Here is a 13,532-nt window from a genome sequence, read left to right on the forward strand (position 1 = left end):
ATCTGGGGTAGGCACCACTCGGACTGCGGCGCACAAGGCAGCCGCCCCCGATCGACAAGAGCTGTCGCAGGGTTTCCATAGAAATCCAAAAGGCTGTTATATTGAAAGAGATGTGTTCGACCGGCAGTCCTGCATGTCCGGACTTTCCCCTTGACTAGCCTGGTGCTGGACGCTCATCAGTGAAGGCTTGTCTCGATCCACCGGCGAGAAGGCAGAAAGGTTCAGCTGTTGGCTGGGGAATTTTGCCCCATTACGGGGTTGTGACCTGAACTCAGCTTGGAATCGCTCTCCAGCGTATCGGCTGGTCCGTCTGGACTTGTCAGCACGTTTCGTCGGTCGGTCCAAGGAACAACAAACGTACCGTATCTCGAATACAACTTTCGTTCATATTCGTCTGCAAACCTGGCCTTCCCGCTCTCGACATCCTTTCTTGACACGCCCAGTTTGCTCTGAGGCAGACCCATCGACGCCAGAAAGGCGACGCTGTCCTTCCATTCCAAGTCCTTTCTTTTTCTGTCCCAATTCAGCTCCTCGGCCATCAGATCTATGACCTCGGGCAATGCCTCCAACGCCGCCTGGGCGTTCAGAAACGCTAGTCTGGTTCTCCGTGCGATGACATCAACCGCACGCTGGGCGAATTCGTGCCGCACCGCATGCCGTACCTCCCCATCGGCGTAGGGATACAGAGGAGAGAGGCGTTTGCCTCGCACGGGGAACCTTTGACCGGTAGGGCTCGAAAGTGCAGCTACAGTCCAGGCACGGTCGCCATAGGCTTCTGCAAGGTGTTTGGCAACCTCGGTCTCGATACCGAAGTGTTGAATCAAGCTGATGAACAGTGTTTTCGAATACCCATGAGCACCGACGAGTCGGACCTGGTGTGTCTGGCAGGTGCCGTCAAGAGGAGCAGCATCATCAATCATTTCGGTTCCGCTGATTCGCGTTGGTGAGGTGAGCGGCTTCGTCCGGAGGTGGAATTGTTTGATGGCTTCATCAACGGCATCCTCTGCCATTTGACGGTACGTCGTCCATTTACCTCCCGCACACGTGAGGAGCCCGGATTCTGACACGGTGACCAAATGGTTTCGCACTAGTGATTCAGTGTTTTTCGCCTTGGGATCTTTGACCAACGGTCGGATACCGGACCAAGCAGCCAGCACATCCCCTCGTCGAACATTGATGTCTGGAGACAGGTAACCCCTGATCTCGTTCAGGATCCAGTTGATCTCCTCTTCCCCGGCTATGGGCTGTTCGGTGATATTGCACGGAGCGTCAGTAGTGCCAGCAATTGTATTGCCCTGCCACGGTAAAAAGAAGATGACACGGCCGTCCGAGGTGGCGGGATCAATCAGACCCATGGAGTTCTTCTGAGGACTGTAGTATCCCGGAAGGACCACATGTACACCAGAACTCGGAGCTACAATCTCTTGCGCCTTGAGATCGTCCATTTTGCGGATCGAGTCACAGAATGGACCCGTCGCGTTGATAACACCCTTTGCGCGGATAGTGATGGGGGGTGCTGGCTTGCCATTTTTATCTGCGATCACGTCTCGGACCACGGCGCCGTTCAGCTTGCCATTCTCGTCCTTTGTCAGACTAGTCACTTCCATATGGTTGACGACAGTGGCACCGTAAAGCGCAGCCGTGGCAGCGATAGAAACGTTCATTCGGCTGTCATTATGTGCTCCATCATAGTAGACCAGCGCGCCCACCAGGTTTTCCTTCTTCAGCATAGGGAACGCATCCAAGGCCTTGCTCTTGGTCAGGAAGTAGCTCGTCTCGATTCCTTCACTGCCTGCGAGAAAATCGTATAGTTTTGTGCCCGCCCAAAAGTAGGGAGCCTGCCACCATCTTTGCAAAGGAATCATAATAGGAAGCCATGTGGAAAGATGAGGTGCCGTGTCGAGGAAGTACTTCCTCTCGCGCAACGCTTCTTTGACCAAGGCGTACTGATTGTAATCCAGTTCCCAAAAGGCCTTTTCGAGGTATCGGACACCGCCGTGGACGAGCTTGGTACTCTTGCTGCTTGTGCCTGCGGCAAAGTCATCACGCTCGACCAGCGCGACTCTTAAGCCGCGAGTCGCCGCATCAAGGGCAATGCCGGACCCCGTGGCGCCCGCACCGATCACTAAGAGATCGTATGGTTCTCCGGCTTCTTGTGTCTGAGGCAACGATGTCTCTTTATCCCCATGCGTCGCCACTCTTAACCGATCAAAACTGTTCTTCAACTGCTGTGTAATGGGTGTTGCCGAGGCCGCCTCGACCAAGCCACCACTCCTCGTCAAGTCCGCAATCTGTTCAGCGCGGGACTTGATCAGGGGAAATTTGGGAGGAATGATGGTTCCGTCCTCGGTCCGCGGGGTCGGCACGAGGGCACCTTGAGAGCCGGGCACGTTGATGGGACGGTAGGATATGTAGATGACCGTCCCGCCAACGCCAGCCAGCGTAGCTGCGGAATAAAGGAGGGGCTTGAGGAACCGACGGGTTGACGAAGGGCGACCGGCCGACGCCATGTTGCGCTGTGTAAGAAAGGCTGTGACTTCGAGGTATCAACCGCAAGTCAATTGTGAAGGCAGAGCCTGACGTTGGACGCTGATCTATCTGGGTTCTTGGACGTGGGTCATTCCACCGCGTATGTCATTGCCAGACTCACCCAGTGGGGTGTTGGTGTTGGGGGGGGGGAAGATGCTAATCGCAGCTAGGAAAGTCGAGTCGAGTCGAGAGAGGAGCCGGATCCTGGAGTAGAGGAGGCGGCATTGAAGCAGGAGTGAAGGCTTGGGCTTTTGAGGAGACGCAAGAAGTGACGCAGAGGGGCAGAGGGTGTTTGGGCCTTCAGCTCTTCTTGCCGGTGGAGAGAAGGGCACAGCACAGGGTGTTCGTGGGCACGATCCAGCCGATGTACAGATAGAGAGCCAGAGCCTTAGCCCCGTCGTCATCCTTCAAGTTCCTGGTGGTGCTGGCCCTGGCCCTGGCCCCGTTTCTGGAGTCTCTCGCTACTAGTCTCGCCCGTCTCGCTCAGCCGCCTTTCCGAGTCTTGCTGCAAGTCGGCCTAGTGAGACCCGAATTTCAACTGCGTGTGACCTTCAACCATCTCCTTATTGGGCGCCCCTTCCGAGATAGACTTCTACTTCCTCTGTACTTAGTACTACTCTGTACAACCAAAACCAACGTACTATGCACGACGACTAACCCGTGTGGCATGTGCTGTCCTTCTTTGGGTTCACCCTTTTGAATACGCTCGAAGCCTTCTCGTCACTGACGGCATGTGACCTCCTGCTTTTCCACACACTGGACAACTATCCAAAACCATCCGTTTACCCCCACTATTGGAATGCTCCCTGCAACGCCAAAGCCAAATCAGCACCAATCGAATCATTTCGCTTTTGGTTGTCCAGGATCGTCCCGCTTGCTTCTGTTGAAAGGGCGCTGAGCGTCCAGTCGGACTGATTGCTGTGACCTATGCTTCTTTTGTATGGCCATTAATAGCCTCGGCCTTCTTTTCCAAGAGATCAATATCAATCTTGCTAGCTGAGATGCTGCCGGCATTTGTGTTCATATTCAAATGAGATGGCGACGGAATCGAGGCGGCTGTCGTGGACGATCTCAAGGGGCTGTTGGGGCTGTCCGATGCACTCAGATTCAAGCGCTCCAAAGCCTCCAACTCAGCTTCTGAGAACTCCCGCACGTGCTTGGGTCGGAACGGGACGGGCGTGGAAACTCGGGAGGTCAGGAACTGTAGACAAAGGTCAGTTTCAACGGTTGGCGTCATCGAGCGCGAGGCACCTACCGAGCTGGCAGCACTCAAAAGCGCAATCAAAGATGCCTGCACAACGTCCTCATGAATGCCCACACCCCATACTTTTTCGTGCGAGCCGCTGGCCGTGCACTCAATAAAGGTGGCAGCTTTCACCTCGCGGCCTTCGCCGATGGCATGCTCCTTGTAGTCAGCGACATCAAGGTCGATTCCTAGAGAATGGAGAGCATTGGCCAAAGACGAAATAGCGCCGTTGCCCACACCAACCACAGGATGTTGAATGCCGTCGATAGCGATGATACCAGCAAACTGACGTTTGGCCGTCGATGTATTTTGCGCCGGAGCAATGGTCTGGGGCGGCTGACCAACTGATGACTTCGTCGTTGGGGCTGGCGACGTCGTCCTGACCGCCGTAATGTTGTAGTCGACGAGGGTGAATCTCGGGTTCTTCTTGAGATGATACGACTCTTCGAATAACGCCTGGATTTCTCGTGGAAGTAGTTCCCGTCCTTTTGCATCCGCTTCCTTCTGCACAATCCTGCTGAAGGCGATCTGAAGGCCACGAGGCAAATCGAGGTCGAGACTGCGTTGGATGATCCAGGCAACACCGCCCTTGCCAGATTGTGAGTTCACTCTGATGACCGCCTCGTAGGTTCGGCCAATGTCTTGAGGATCGAGCGGCAAGTAAGGGAGTTCCCACTGCTCGGTGGAGCCTAAGCCCTTGTCTCTGCGAGCCTGAAACCCCTTCTTGATAGCATCTTGGTGAGAACCGCTGAAAGCGCAAACGACCAACTGCCCGCCATATGGCCACCGCTCGTTCACCGGGATCTTTGTAGATTCTTCACAGACCCGGATGACCTTGTTGATGTCGCTAAAGTCAACATTCGGCCAGACGCCTTGAGTGTACAGATTCAGGGCCAAAGTGACCAGATCTACATTCCCAGTGCGCTCCCCGTTTCCAAACAAAGTGCCTTCGACTCTTTCGGCACCGGCCATCTGCGCCAATTCCGCAGCGGCGACGGCACAACCCCGGTCGTTGTGGGGATGGACCGAGATGCAAAACTTTTCTCGTTCTGTCATGTGAGTGCTGAAGTACTCGACCTGGTCAGCGAAAACATTTGGAGTCGACATCTCCACAGTGGCCGGAAGATTGAAGATCAGTTTGGCATCTTCAGTTGGGCCCCATGCTTCCTTCACTGCCTCGCAAATCCGCACAGCGAACTCGGGAGACGTGTCTGAGAAGGTCTCCGGGCTAAATTCGTAAAGCCATTCCGTGCCTGCCTGACTTGGGTCATCTTTGGTAAGTGCTCGAACGAGTTTGGTGGATTTCACGGCCAGGGCAACGCTCTCGTCTTCCGTCATGCCAAACACGATTCTCCGGAAGCAGTCACTTGTAGCAAGGTATAAATGAACAATCGCTTTTTTGGCACCTTTCAATGACTCGATAGTTCTGCGGATGAAATCTTCACGACAAGGTGATAAGACCTGCAACCAGACGTCGTCGGGGACCACCCCGGGGGTTTCGACCAAGCGTCTCGTAAATTCATAGTCGGTCTGCGACGCGGACGGGAATGACACTTCGATCTCCTTGTAGCCCAGCTCGACGAGCATATTGAAGAAGCGCAGTTTTTGTTCACCATCCTCGAGATAGGTCAGCCGTGTTGGCAATTTTTTGGAGCCTCAGTCATACCATAGGGTCGGGCAAGCTTTGGTTGCCGTCTCGCAGGTCGGTAGCAAGCCACCTCGGGGGCTTTTCGTTGGTCTTGGAAGGCCATTGTCGGTTGGGCAGGTCAAGAGGTTTGAATTTCCGGTATTTTTTCCACGGTTCACGGAGCCTGCGGAGGAGGCGTCAGCAGGACCTCATCATGCTTGGAGAGGTTTCGCTCATACATCGGCATTTTTACGAACTGGGTGAAGAGACGCAGGCAATGGAGCAGGAATCGGACGTTGAACGTTCGGGGTAATAGATTGAAAGCCGCGGTAGAGACGAGGCTCGCGTCAGCGGTACAGTAGGTACCTAATAGGTTTCAAGGTAGGCAGGGGTACAGATGAATGTAATGGCGAGGATACAGACTCAAGTTCTGGAGTAGGTGACACACTCGAATGCGCACATACAAAGTCTTTGGCTTGGAATGAGTCACTAGGCACAGAACACGCCGCTACTAGATGTGAGGCAAAAGTTTGTGGAGGTGGGGCAAAATTCGCTATGATGGAAGCCACTGCCAGACGGATACTTTCGTACGGACCTGGTTCGGGCTTTACGGCTACAGTTCAATTCTTCGTGGGGAAATCAGCGATATCGGCGCTGTACAGAATACATACCCGTCATTAACCTGTCTTAACCGCCATCTACAGAGTACTGAGTACAGAGTACATAGTACATACCTTGTAGGTATGATCGATGCTGTTCGCCTGTGGCCTAACATGGACTCCTTCCTGTTCAGCCTTGCCCCCTCTCTCGCGTTTCTTTGCGCCCACTGTCAATGACGATACCTGTACCTGCGGCCGAGTGTGGTCTACAATAACAGCAAGAACCCATTCCATGATTTCTGCTGGCGCTCATCAGCCATTCCATAGTTCCCCGGCCCAGCCTCTTGTCTCCGTGTCGCATTGGATGGTCCTTCCTTGATGTGTCTAGCTTTCATCCAACACCACTCCACTCCTGGCAGGTGTAGTCTGCTTGAGGACTGTCTCCTGTTCTCCTCCTGACGATGAAGAATCGACCACAACCTGTATAGCATCTTGTATCTTTCCCACTCCTGCTGCTGGAGATGCTGAACCACGTCTGCGTTTCGATACGTTTGAGGTCGACCTCGGCCGATGGGTGTTTAGGAGCAGCGTCCCTCTGGGGTCCGAAGCAGTCTTCTCTCCCCTTTGAACCCATTCGCAAGGCAGCTCTGCTGCGATGTCGTGCTTCATGCTAACCTTCACTGGTTCGGACGTGCTTCTGACGCTGCTCTCCGAGTAAGTTCGACGACGCTGATCTAGCTTTTGCAACCGTAGGGGCCAATGACTGTCACTTGAGTCACGCTGGCCCGATGGTACATAGACCTTGACTGCATGGCTCATTTCGGTCCCACCCCTTACCGGAGGCGATTGGGGAACGCTTTGGTCCGAAACCGAACGCGGGGTGTTCGTCGGGGCAAGCGTACCTCGAACTGGGCTTTGCGATGCACTGAGCACTTTCAATAGTTCTTCCTGTCTAGCCGGGCTCAATGCCTGCACTATCTCCTCCGGATTCGCCTCGTTCATATGCCTCAAGAAGTTTGCTCGTGGGAAGCTGATCCCGGACATATCTGTGCAGGCGCCACTGTTGTCGGTCTTGTTGGAAGTGTAGTCTGGCATGGGGATATCGTGGCTGGTCGATCTCAGCTGCAAGCGCCACTTCTGTGACGATATTGGCTGTGGACAGACGAAGGGATCTTCACACGACGCCGCGTTGCCTACAAGCTCTCGACGTTCGGGAGACTCCTTCTCGGCAAAGGCGAAAGTCGAAGCTTTGCTGAGCGGATCAGATTGCAAGTCCGAGAACGTCTGTGCATTCAGTAGTCTGTGAAACCCATCCAACCCACTCGAGGGTGCTTTACCGCTGCGGGTGGCAATGGCTGGACGAAGGGGAGAATGTGAATGAGCTTCGTGGCCCGGTGCGGGAGGTAGGCGGGTTCCGATCGGTCCGGGTCGAGTGGCTCGCTTGGAAAGGCTCGCGAAGATCCTCGCGTTTGGCCATGCTATATTCGAAAATTCGAGAATATCTGTCTTACCTTAGTCTCATGCAACCATGCCTGGGCCCAGCGTTTGACGTACTCTGTGGTGCATGCTGGAACGAGAATATGACGACATCTCGAAGCCGGTCAAACACGGAATCCAACGCCGCCGGAGGGGTTGTCTCTCTAGAGACTCCTTCCGAGATAACAACCTTGACACGGCCGAGGGACTCTGCCGGCTCCCAGTGGGGTTGTTGAAGGATCTCTTTGTGAAACGGTGGGAATCGAAGATGTCGGTCTCCAAATTCTAGAACTTCAGCTTCCAGAGCATGATATTGGGGAGGGGGCAACAACCTTGATCCCCTGAATTGTGATCAGCCACCTGTATAACAATATACAAAGGACGAATTCCACATACCAATCACCTCAGGCCAGACACCGCCTTCAAACGTGCGGTGACTGCACCCCTGGTCAGCGTGTGGTCCAGTAGATTCACCGGAAAATCTTACGCCACCATAACTCCATCAATATACACTCGACTTTGGAACAGGACTGGCTCGTCGGGCGTCTTGTAGTCCAGCAAGAGATTTGACGGCCTTGGTTTGTCCCAACTGTGTATCGAAACCCGAAACGTAGCGCCACGTTCTAGGCTCGCCACGAAGGAGGTCAGGATGGGAACGACGGTCATGGACTCGAAGGTGTTGCGGTCTGTTTCGGTCGCTGGCCGTGCCGTGGAGACGCCGAAATCTATTGCCTATCAACAAGAGGTTGCACATTGTGCGTCTCGGACTTACTCTGTTCCAAACCATAGCATTTCGTGTCGAATTCCTGGATTGGAACTCTCGAGCCGCCAGGAAACAGAAGGACGTCCCAGTTCTGATATCTCATGGCGGCGATGAGCGTTGTGCATCAGCTCGAACGGTGTCATGCAAAGATAGAAACCGACAAAGCGGGAAATGGGAGAGGAGAAGAATGCTTGACGCCCCAGGAGGTACCTGCCTGCAATCATGACATCTCGAGGGCAGGAGCAGAGCATAAAGGGGATATTATGTCAGCACGGCGAAAGAAAGCACCAGAAAGAAGAATTGACCAGGCACGAGGAAGCGGCCACTTTGCCGACACTGCCTCGACGCCCTTAAGTTGGAGAACATGGTTTGCGGTAGAAGATTTCCAGATACCCAAGGAATATTCTTGACGAGAGTACGAGTAAATGCTGCACAAACTGCGAAGGAAACTGCCGTCACGCGCCTGTCCCTTCCTAAATCATGCCACCACATGCGACCCGTCGAGTATGTCCAGTCAGTGTCAATGAATCATTTTCGTCTGGAAAACCGGGTATTGTAACCAACAAAGGGAGTGCTTCCAATGACAAGATAGCATCTCCCAACAGCCGTGTGCACCTTGCACTCTCCATGTGAGAGGCACAAGTGCTCCATAAAACGCCAAATACTAAATTAGTAAAATGATACAAGGCTTCCACAAATCGATTATTCGCCAGTTGCGTCTAGGCTGAAGTCGCCACCCACTCCAATGCCGCCATCAAAGTTGAATGTGTCGTCGCCTGTCGTGTTAAGAAAGCTATCAAAGTCAAAATTCTCGAGCACGTCGCTGTTCTCCAAAGTGCTGAAATCCAGATTGAAATTCTGGTCCGGACCGTTGAACTCGGAGAATGCGGTGGGCTGGGAGAGGTCTGGTTGGTGCATTTGGGGTTGAGCGGGAGGTAGGCTTTGGCTCGGCGGAGGAGCTTGGTTAGTGTTTTGTATGACAGGGCCCGCAGCTTTGCCGGCAGAATTGAAGCCTTGTGGGTGGACCGGTGTAATAGGCGTCGAAGGGTTCGGAGTTGCGGGAGGCTCATTCTCGGAGCTGGGAGCATTGGCAGTCGAGTTCTTCTTTCCCGGCCGTTTCTTGGTGGTGGTGGTCTCGTCCTTGGCCTTCTTTGCCTTTGGATTGGGTTTGTTGGTTGTCGAGGGCGTTGGAGGAGCATTGCCACTCTGCGGTGACGCTGGCTGATTACGCTGCGCGATGTTTCCTGCCGGGGCCTGAGGGGGTGGCATCTCATTTCTTTGGCCCGGGGTGCCCATCGGTTGAGGCTGACCCTGAGAGGGTTGCTGGACCATAGGCTGACCTCCTTGAAACTGTGCCATGCGGGTCTGGTGTTGCTGACGTGCCATGGATTGTTGGATCTCCATGGAGATGGGTGGCCGCATATTGGGCCCGCCAGGTCCCACCATACCTGGGTTATCCTTCATAAACATGCCTGGGTTGAAGTCCGATGTCGGCATGCCGTTCATGAAGTTCATAGGAGCTGGTGATCTTCCTGCCATTGCTTCTGCAGCTGACGGCGAACCAGGCAGTCCTCCCATCTGAGGTGTCCGTTTCATCTGGTCGGCGGGATTGGGTGAAGTTCCGGTCCGACTATTCGAAGGCGACATACCACCAGGCTGCATACCAATCATGGGCCCGCCGTCTCTGCCGACAGCATTGTCCTGTTCTTGTCGCGCCATCATGAGTCTCTTCTTGTTCTGTTGCTCAAGCAACATCAGCTGCATTTGATAGTCTTGTAAAGCATGATTTCCGCTCTGACCGCCTCCGGGAGTACCTTGCATCTGCTGCCCGGGGATCCTTTGGTTGTACATGTCCATCTGCATGTTGTCGCCGAATTGAGGATTGATGCCCTGCATCAATGGAGATCCGGCATTGCTCATATTCATCATGCCGTTGGTGATCCCACCCTTTGCCGCGTTAGCGGGTACTCTTACCACGAGCGACATTAGCATGACTTACCTGCATAGGCTTCTGAGGCATACCGCCATTTTGTCGAAACTGGCCGTTGTTCATGTTCGGATTGAATGCATTCTGGATCATCATGTTCTGGGGGGGCACATTAGGCATTCCTGGCCGCACATTAGGCATCATGCCACCGTTGAACTGTTGACCCTCGAGGCGTGGTCTCTTGGACGGAGACCCACCGTTCTCCCCTTCACCTGGTGAAGAGGCGCGACCGTTCATCTCTACATCGCCTTGTTCTCTCTGCATTTGTTGTTGCTGCTGCAGAATTGCAGCTTTGTTCATTTGCTGCATTTGATGCATCTGTTGCGGAGTCCTACTCTAGATCAGTGGGCTGACTTTGGAGAAGAGAAATGCTGTGTTCATACATCTGTTTTGCCATGTCGCGTGGGACATTTCCATTCATCATGTTATTGCGCATGTTTGCACGCATGTACTGGTTGGAGTTCACCATGTTAGGGCGCGCAAGGTTCTGGCTTTGGGCATTCTCTCGCATCCGTTGCATGTTCTGCGCAATATTAGCCGACGGTGTCACCAACTATCATGCGCAGCAACGTACCTGGTGCTGAATCAAGTACTGTGCGGCAGCATTCATTGTCTGAGCCTGGCCACTCTGCATCTTGCTCGAGCGTTGATGGGCAGTGAACAGATCGGAAAAGATGCTGAACCATTCGTAGAGAAAGCCGATGCCTGGGGTGTTCGCCTCTCCGACATGCATTGGACGAGGGAGATCATCAGGGATGTCCTCTTTGACATCTGTGTCCATGGAATCTCCATCAACCCCATTCACCTCTACATCCTTGCGGCGGCCGGGGCTCTGCTTGACGGGTGGCCTTGTGCGGATTTCGAACTTGTCTTCACGCAGCAGACTTCTGGCAATATCGTAATGGCCGAGCTTTATGAAGTACTCGTAGATATAGGTGTTTAACTGAGCCTTGACTTGTTCCGGTGAGGTGTTGCCGTTGTTATTATTGGCCTGTGTGGCTGGACTGCCGTTGTTCATCATGCTCATCCCACCCCCGACCGGCCCTCCAGCCACCGCTGAAGGATTCATGCTGGCCATGTTCATCGTGTATTAGAGAGACGAGGATCGCCCACACAGCTCGCTCGGGCTGGAAGGGTTCAAATGAGGACCGTGGAAAGGTGTGGACGGTAATCGCAGGAGATTGTCAGGTGGGTCTGAGGACAATGGTCGAGGCAGTTGTGACGAGCGTGCGGAGAATCGGTCGCGCAAACCGACGACGACTTCAGACAACGGGAGAAAGCGTCATTTTCTGCAGGTCGGTGATGTGGGTAGGACGCAATGATCGTTGACGATGGTCGAATATGATGCTGGCTGGGATGAAGTAGGTTGTTGCCAAAGGTCCTCGGGCGAAACGCGACCGCCACAAATTATCGATGGGCTAGCGAGCCGGCTAAGACTGGGAGCCCAGGTAAGCGGGATACAGGGGAGCTGGCAGTGAGACGTTCTCTCGAGGTCGACAGCAAAACAGATACGGCGATCGAGTAATACCGATACTGAAGAAGGCCAGCGAGGGAAGAGGGCCAGGTCGCAGAGAAGGAGGACTGGGAGCACAAAGTGCAGTGCCAGATGAAAAGTGGAAGGACCGATGGGGTGACCGATGGGCGAGGCGAAAAGGCAAGAGGTTCGAAATTATTGTGGTGGTTAAGGCTGCGGCTGGTATTGCGCCTGACAACGCCGCCGGGTGCCAGATGGACTCAGGGCGCAGGCCAGCGGGCAGCTCGAGGAGGAGGGAGCCGGCCAGGACAACGAAGTGGTGAGGAGGCAGTCTGATCCCGACACTGGCCATTCAGAGACTCTGCTTGTCCAGCCCTACGGCCAGGGCCCCGCGTATCCTGCAGCACGCCTTCCCTTAAATGGGGCTACCAATGGTGGGGTGCTTGGCACTGGCACGACAACCTCACGTCCACGCCGTTCGTGCATATTAATTCAGAGAATGGAAAAATGCAGCCCAAACAGACCGGGTCAGTTGATTTTCCGCCACTCGCAGAGGTGAGCTACGCTTGAGATGCGCAGTAGCGAGGACTTGTCCATGGCATACCTCGGTCATCCGAGTTTTCTATCAAAATAACTGCCGCTGCCCCTCGAGCCATGACTGAAACTGCCTCAGGGGTCGATTGGGGAAAAGGGGTCGCGTCACGTGATTGGGAACCACACAGTGTCAAACGTGCGGCGTCTACAATCGGCCGGGCTTCGACTCTTCGGGTCGCTCAACCTCAACCTCGTCGTGTTTGCCGAGGAAGGCTAATCGTCGTCGGGGGGCATCTCGTCTTCAATGTATCGGAGTAGGGTCACCCGCATTTCCGTAACATCGTTGCCTCGGAGCACGTCGCTCACAAAGCGGGCCTCGATAGACATTTGAACCTGTAACTGTGAGCCAATAGTGTTGGTAGGCTTTACTCGAAAGCCATTCTTCCATACCATCTCCAACGCTCCGCGTAGAACACCACAGAGAATATTCGAAAACCACAGCTCATCTTGAGCCCGGCCGTCGTCAGGAAGTTCCACAAAGTCAGCCAGAGGGTTTTCGTCAAACAGCAGCGAGAATTGCTTGTTGTCTGCGGTCCAGTTGGTGACAGTCGGGGTGACGTTGAGAAAGATCTTAAAGCCGACCTGATGCCAGCTTAGTTTGGATAGAGAGAGCACGAAAGCATGCGCACAGCCTACCTTGGAGATCATCTCTGCGGTATCCCTGAAATTTCCACAGCGACCAATGTTGGACTTGGCCAGGAAGTCTTCGATGAGGCGCATGCCGATATTGTAACCCATCTTGTCCAGCTGCTGGTTGACTTGGGCATAATCATAGTCGTAGTCGGTGCAAAGCTGAGCCACAATGGTTCCGTATGTGAGGGTGACCAGCTCAGCATTGACTTTCTCCACTCGTGTTCTGGTTTTGTGAGTGTGTCGAAATCTGCTCAGAGGAATACAAACTCACTTCCACACCCTACGCTCCGTTAGCTTGTTGAGTATGATGTTCGGCGGAGGTTGGCTTACTCTTCGCCCACCCGGGCAGCTTTCTGGCCAGACGCCATGCGGTCTGATATTCGGGATTACCTGGGTACTGGCATCTCAAAAGAAAAGGTAGATCCTGATCTGACAAGGATCCAATGACGCTGCCCACGGTGCACAGCTGGATGGCATCCTTTCGAGGAGGAGGATGGGCGGCACCAGAGTCAGTCCCCGACTTGGCTGAGATCGTTTGCCAAGACTGCCGGATAATATGATTTTCCGGGCTCCGGCCCAAAAAGTTCAAGATGCTGCTTTGTAC

The 13,532-nt window shown here is 54.0% G+C and overlaps 5 protein-coding genes across 5 annotated transcripts; all 5 read right to left on the bottom strand.

The window, feature by feature from the left end:
* Positions 1-221: 221 nt before the first annotated feature.
* Positions 222-2,510, bottom strand: A1O3_01116 (glycerol-3-phosphate dehydrogenase; the record flags this gene model as incomplete). The annotated part of the gene is made up of 2 exons (XM_007731264.1): positions 222-310; positions 362-2,510. The coding sequence occupies 2 exons, from the start codon at positions 2,508-2,510 to the stop codon at positions 222-224; spliced, it is 2,238 nt and encodes a 745-aa protein (XP_007729454.1).
* A 944-nt stretch (positions 2,511-3,454) lies between these two features.
* A1O3_01117 (2-isopropylmalate synthase) lies at positions 3,455-5,362 on the bottom strand (the record flags this gene model as incomplete). The annotated part of the gene is made up of 1 exon (XM_007731265.1): positions 3,455-5,362. One exon carries the CDS (start codon positions 5,360-5,362, stop codon positions 3,455-3,457), a length of 1,908 nt encoding a protein of 635 aa, XP_007729455.1.
* A 1,023-nt stretch (positions 5,363-6,385) lies between these two features.
* On the bottom strand, positions 6,386-8,343 carry A1O3_01118 (uncharacterized protein; the record flags this gene model as incomplete). The annotated part of the gene is made up of 4 exons (XM_007731266.1): positions 6,386-7,503; positions 7,556-7,818; positions 7,965-8,202; positions 8,250-8,343. The coding sequence occupies 4 exons, from the start codon at positions 8,341-8,343 to the stop codon at positions 6,386-6,388; spliced, it is 1,713 nt and encodes a 570-aa protein (XP_007729456.1).
* A 599-nt stretch (positions 8,344-8,942) lies between these two features.
* On the bottom strand, positions 8,943-11,311 carry A1O3_01119 (uncharacterized protein; the record flags this gene model as incomplete). Its single annotated transcript, XM_007731267.1, has 4 exons — positions 8,943-10,187; positions 10,240-10,558; positions 10,611-10,750; positions 10,802-11,311. 4 exons carry the CDS (start codon positions 11,309-11,311, stop codon positions 8,943-8,945), a joined length of 2,214 nt encoding a protein of 737 aa, XP_007729457.1.
* Positions 11,312-12,508: 1,197 nt separating this feature from the next.
* A1O3_01120 (uncharacterized protein) lies at positions 12,509-13,296 on the bottom strand (the record flags this gene model as incomplete). Its single annotated transcript, XM_007731268.1, has 5 exons — positions 12,509-12,628; positions 12,686-12,877; positions 12,932-13,151; positions 13,200-13,208; positions 13,259-13,296. 5 exons carry the CDS (start codon positions 13,294-13,296, stop codon positions 12,509-12,511), a joined length of 579 nt encoding a protein of 192 aa, XP_007729458.1.
* Between the last annotated feature and the right edge of the window lie 236 nt (positions 13,297-13,532).

This window comes from Capronia epimyces, assembly GCF_000585565.1.
Source record: "Capronia epimyces CBS 606.96 chromosome Unknown aczIQ-supercont1.1, whole genome shotgun sequence".
Taxonomy (NCBI): domain Eukaryota; kingdom Fungi; phylum Ascomycota; class Eurotiomycetes; order Chaetothyriales; family Herpotrichiellaceae; genus Capronia; species Capronia epimyces.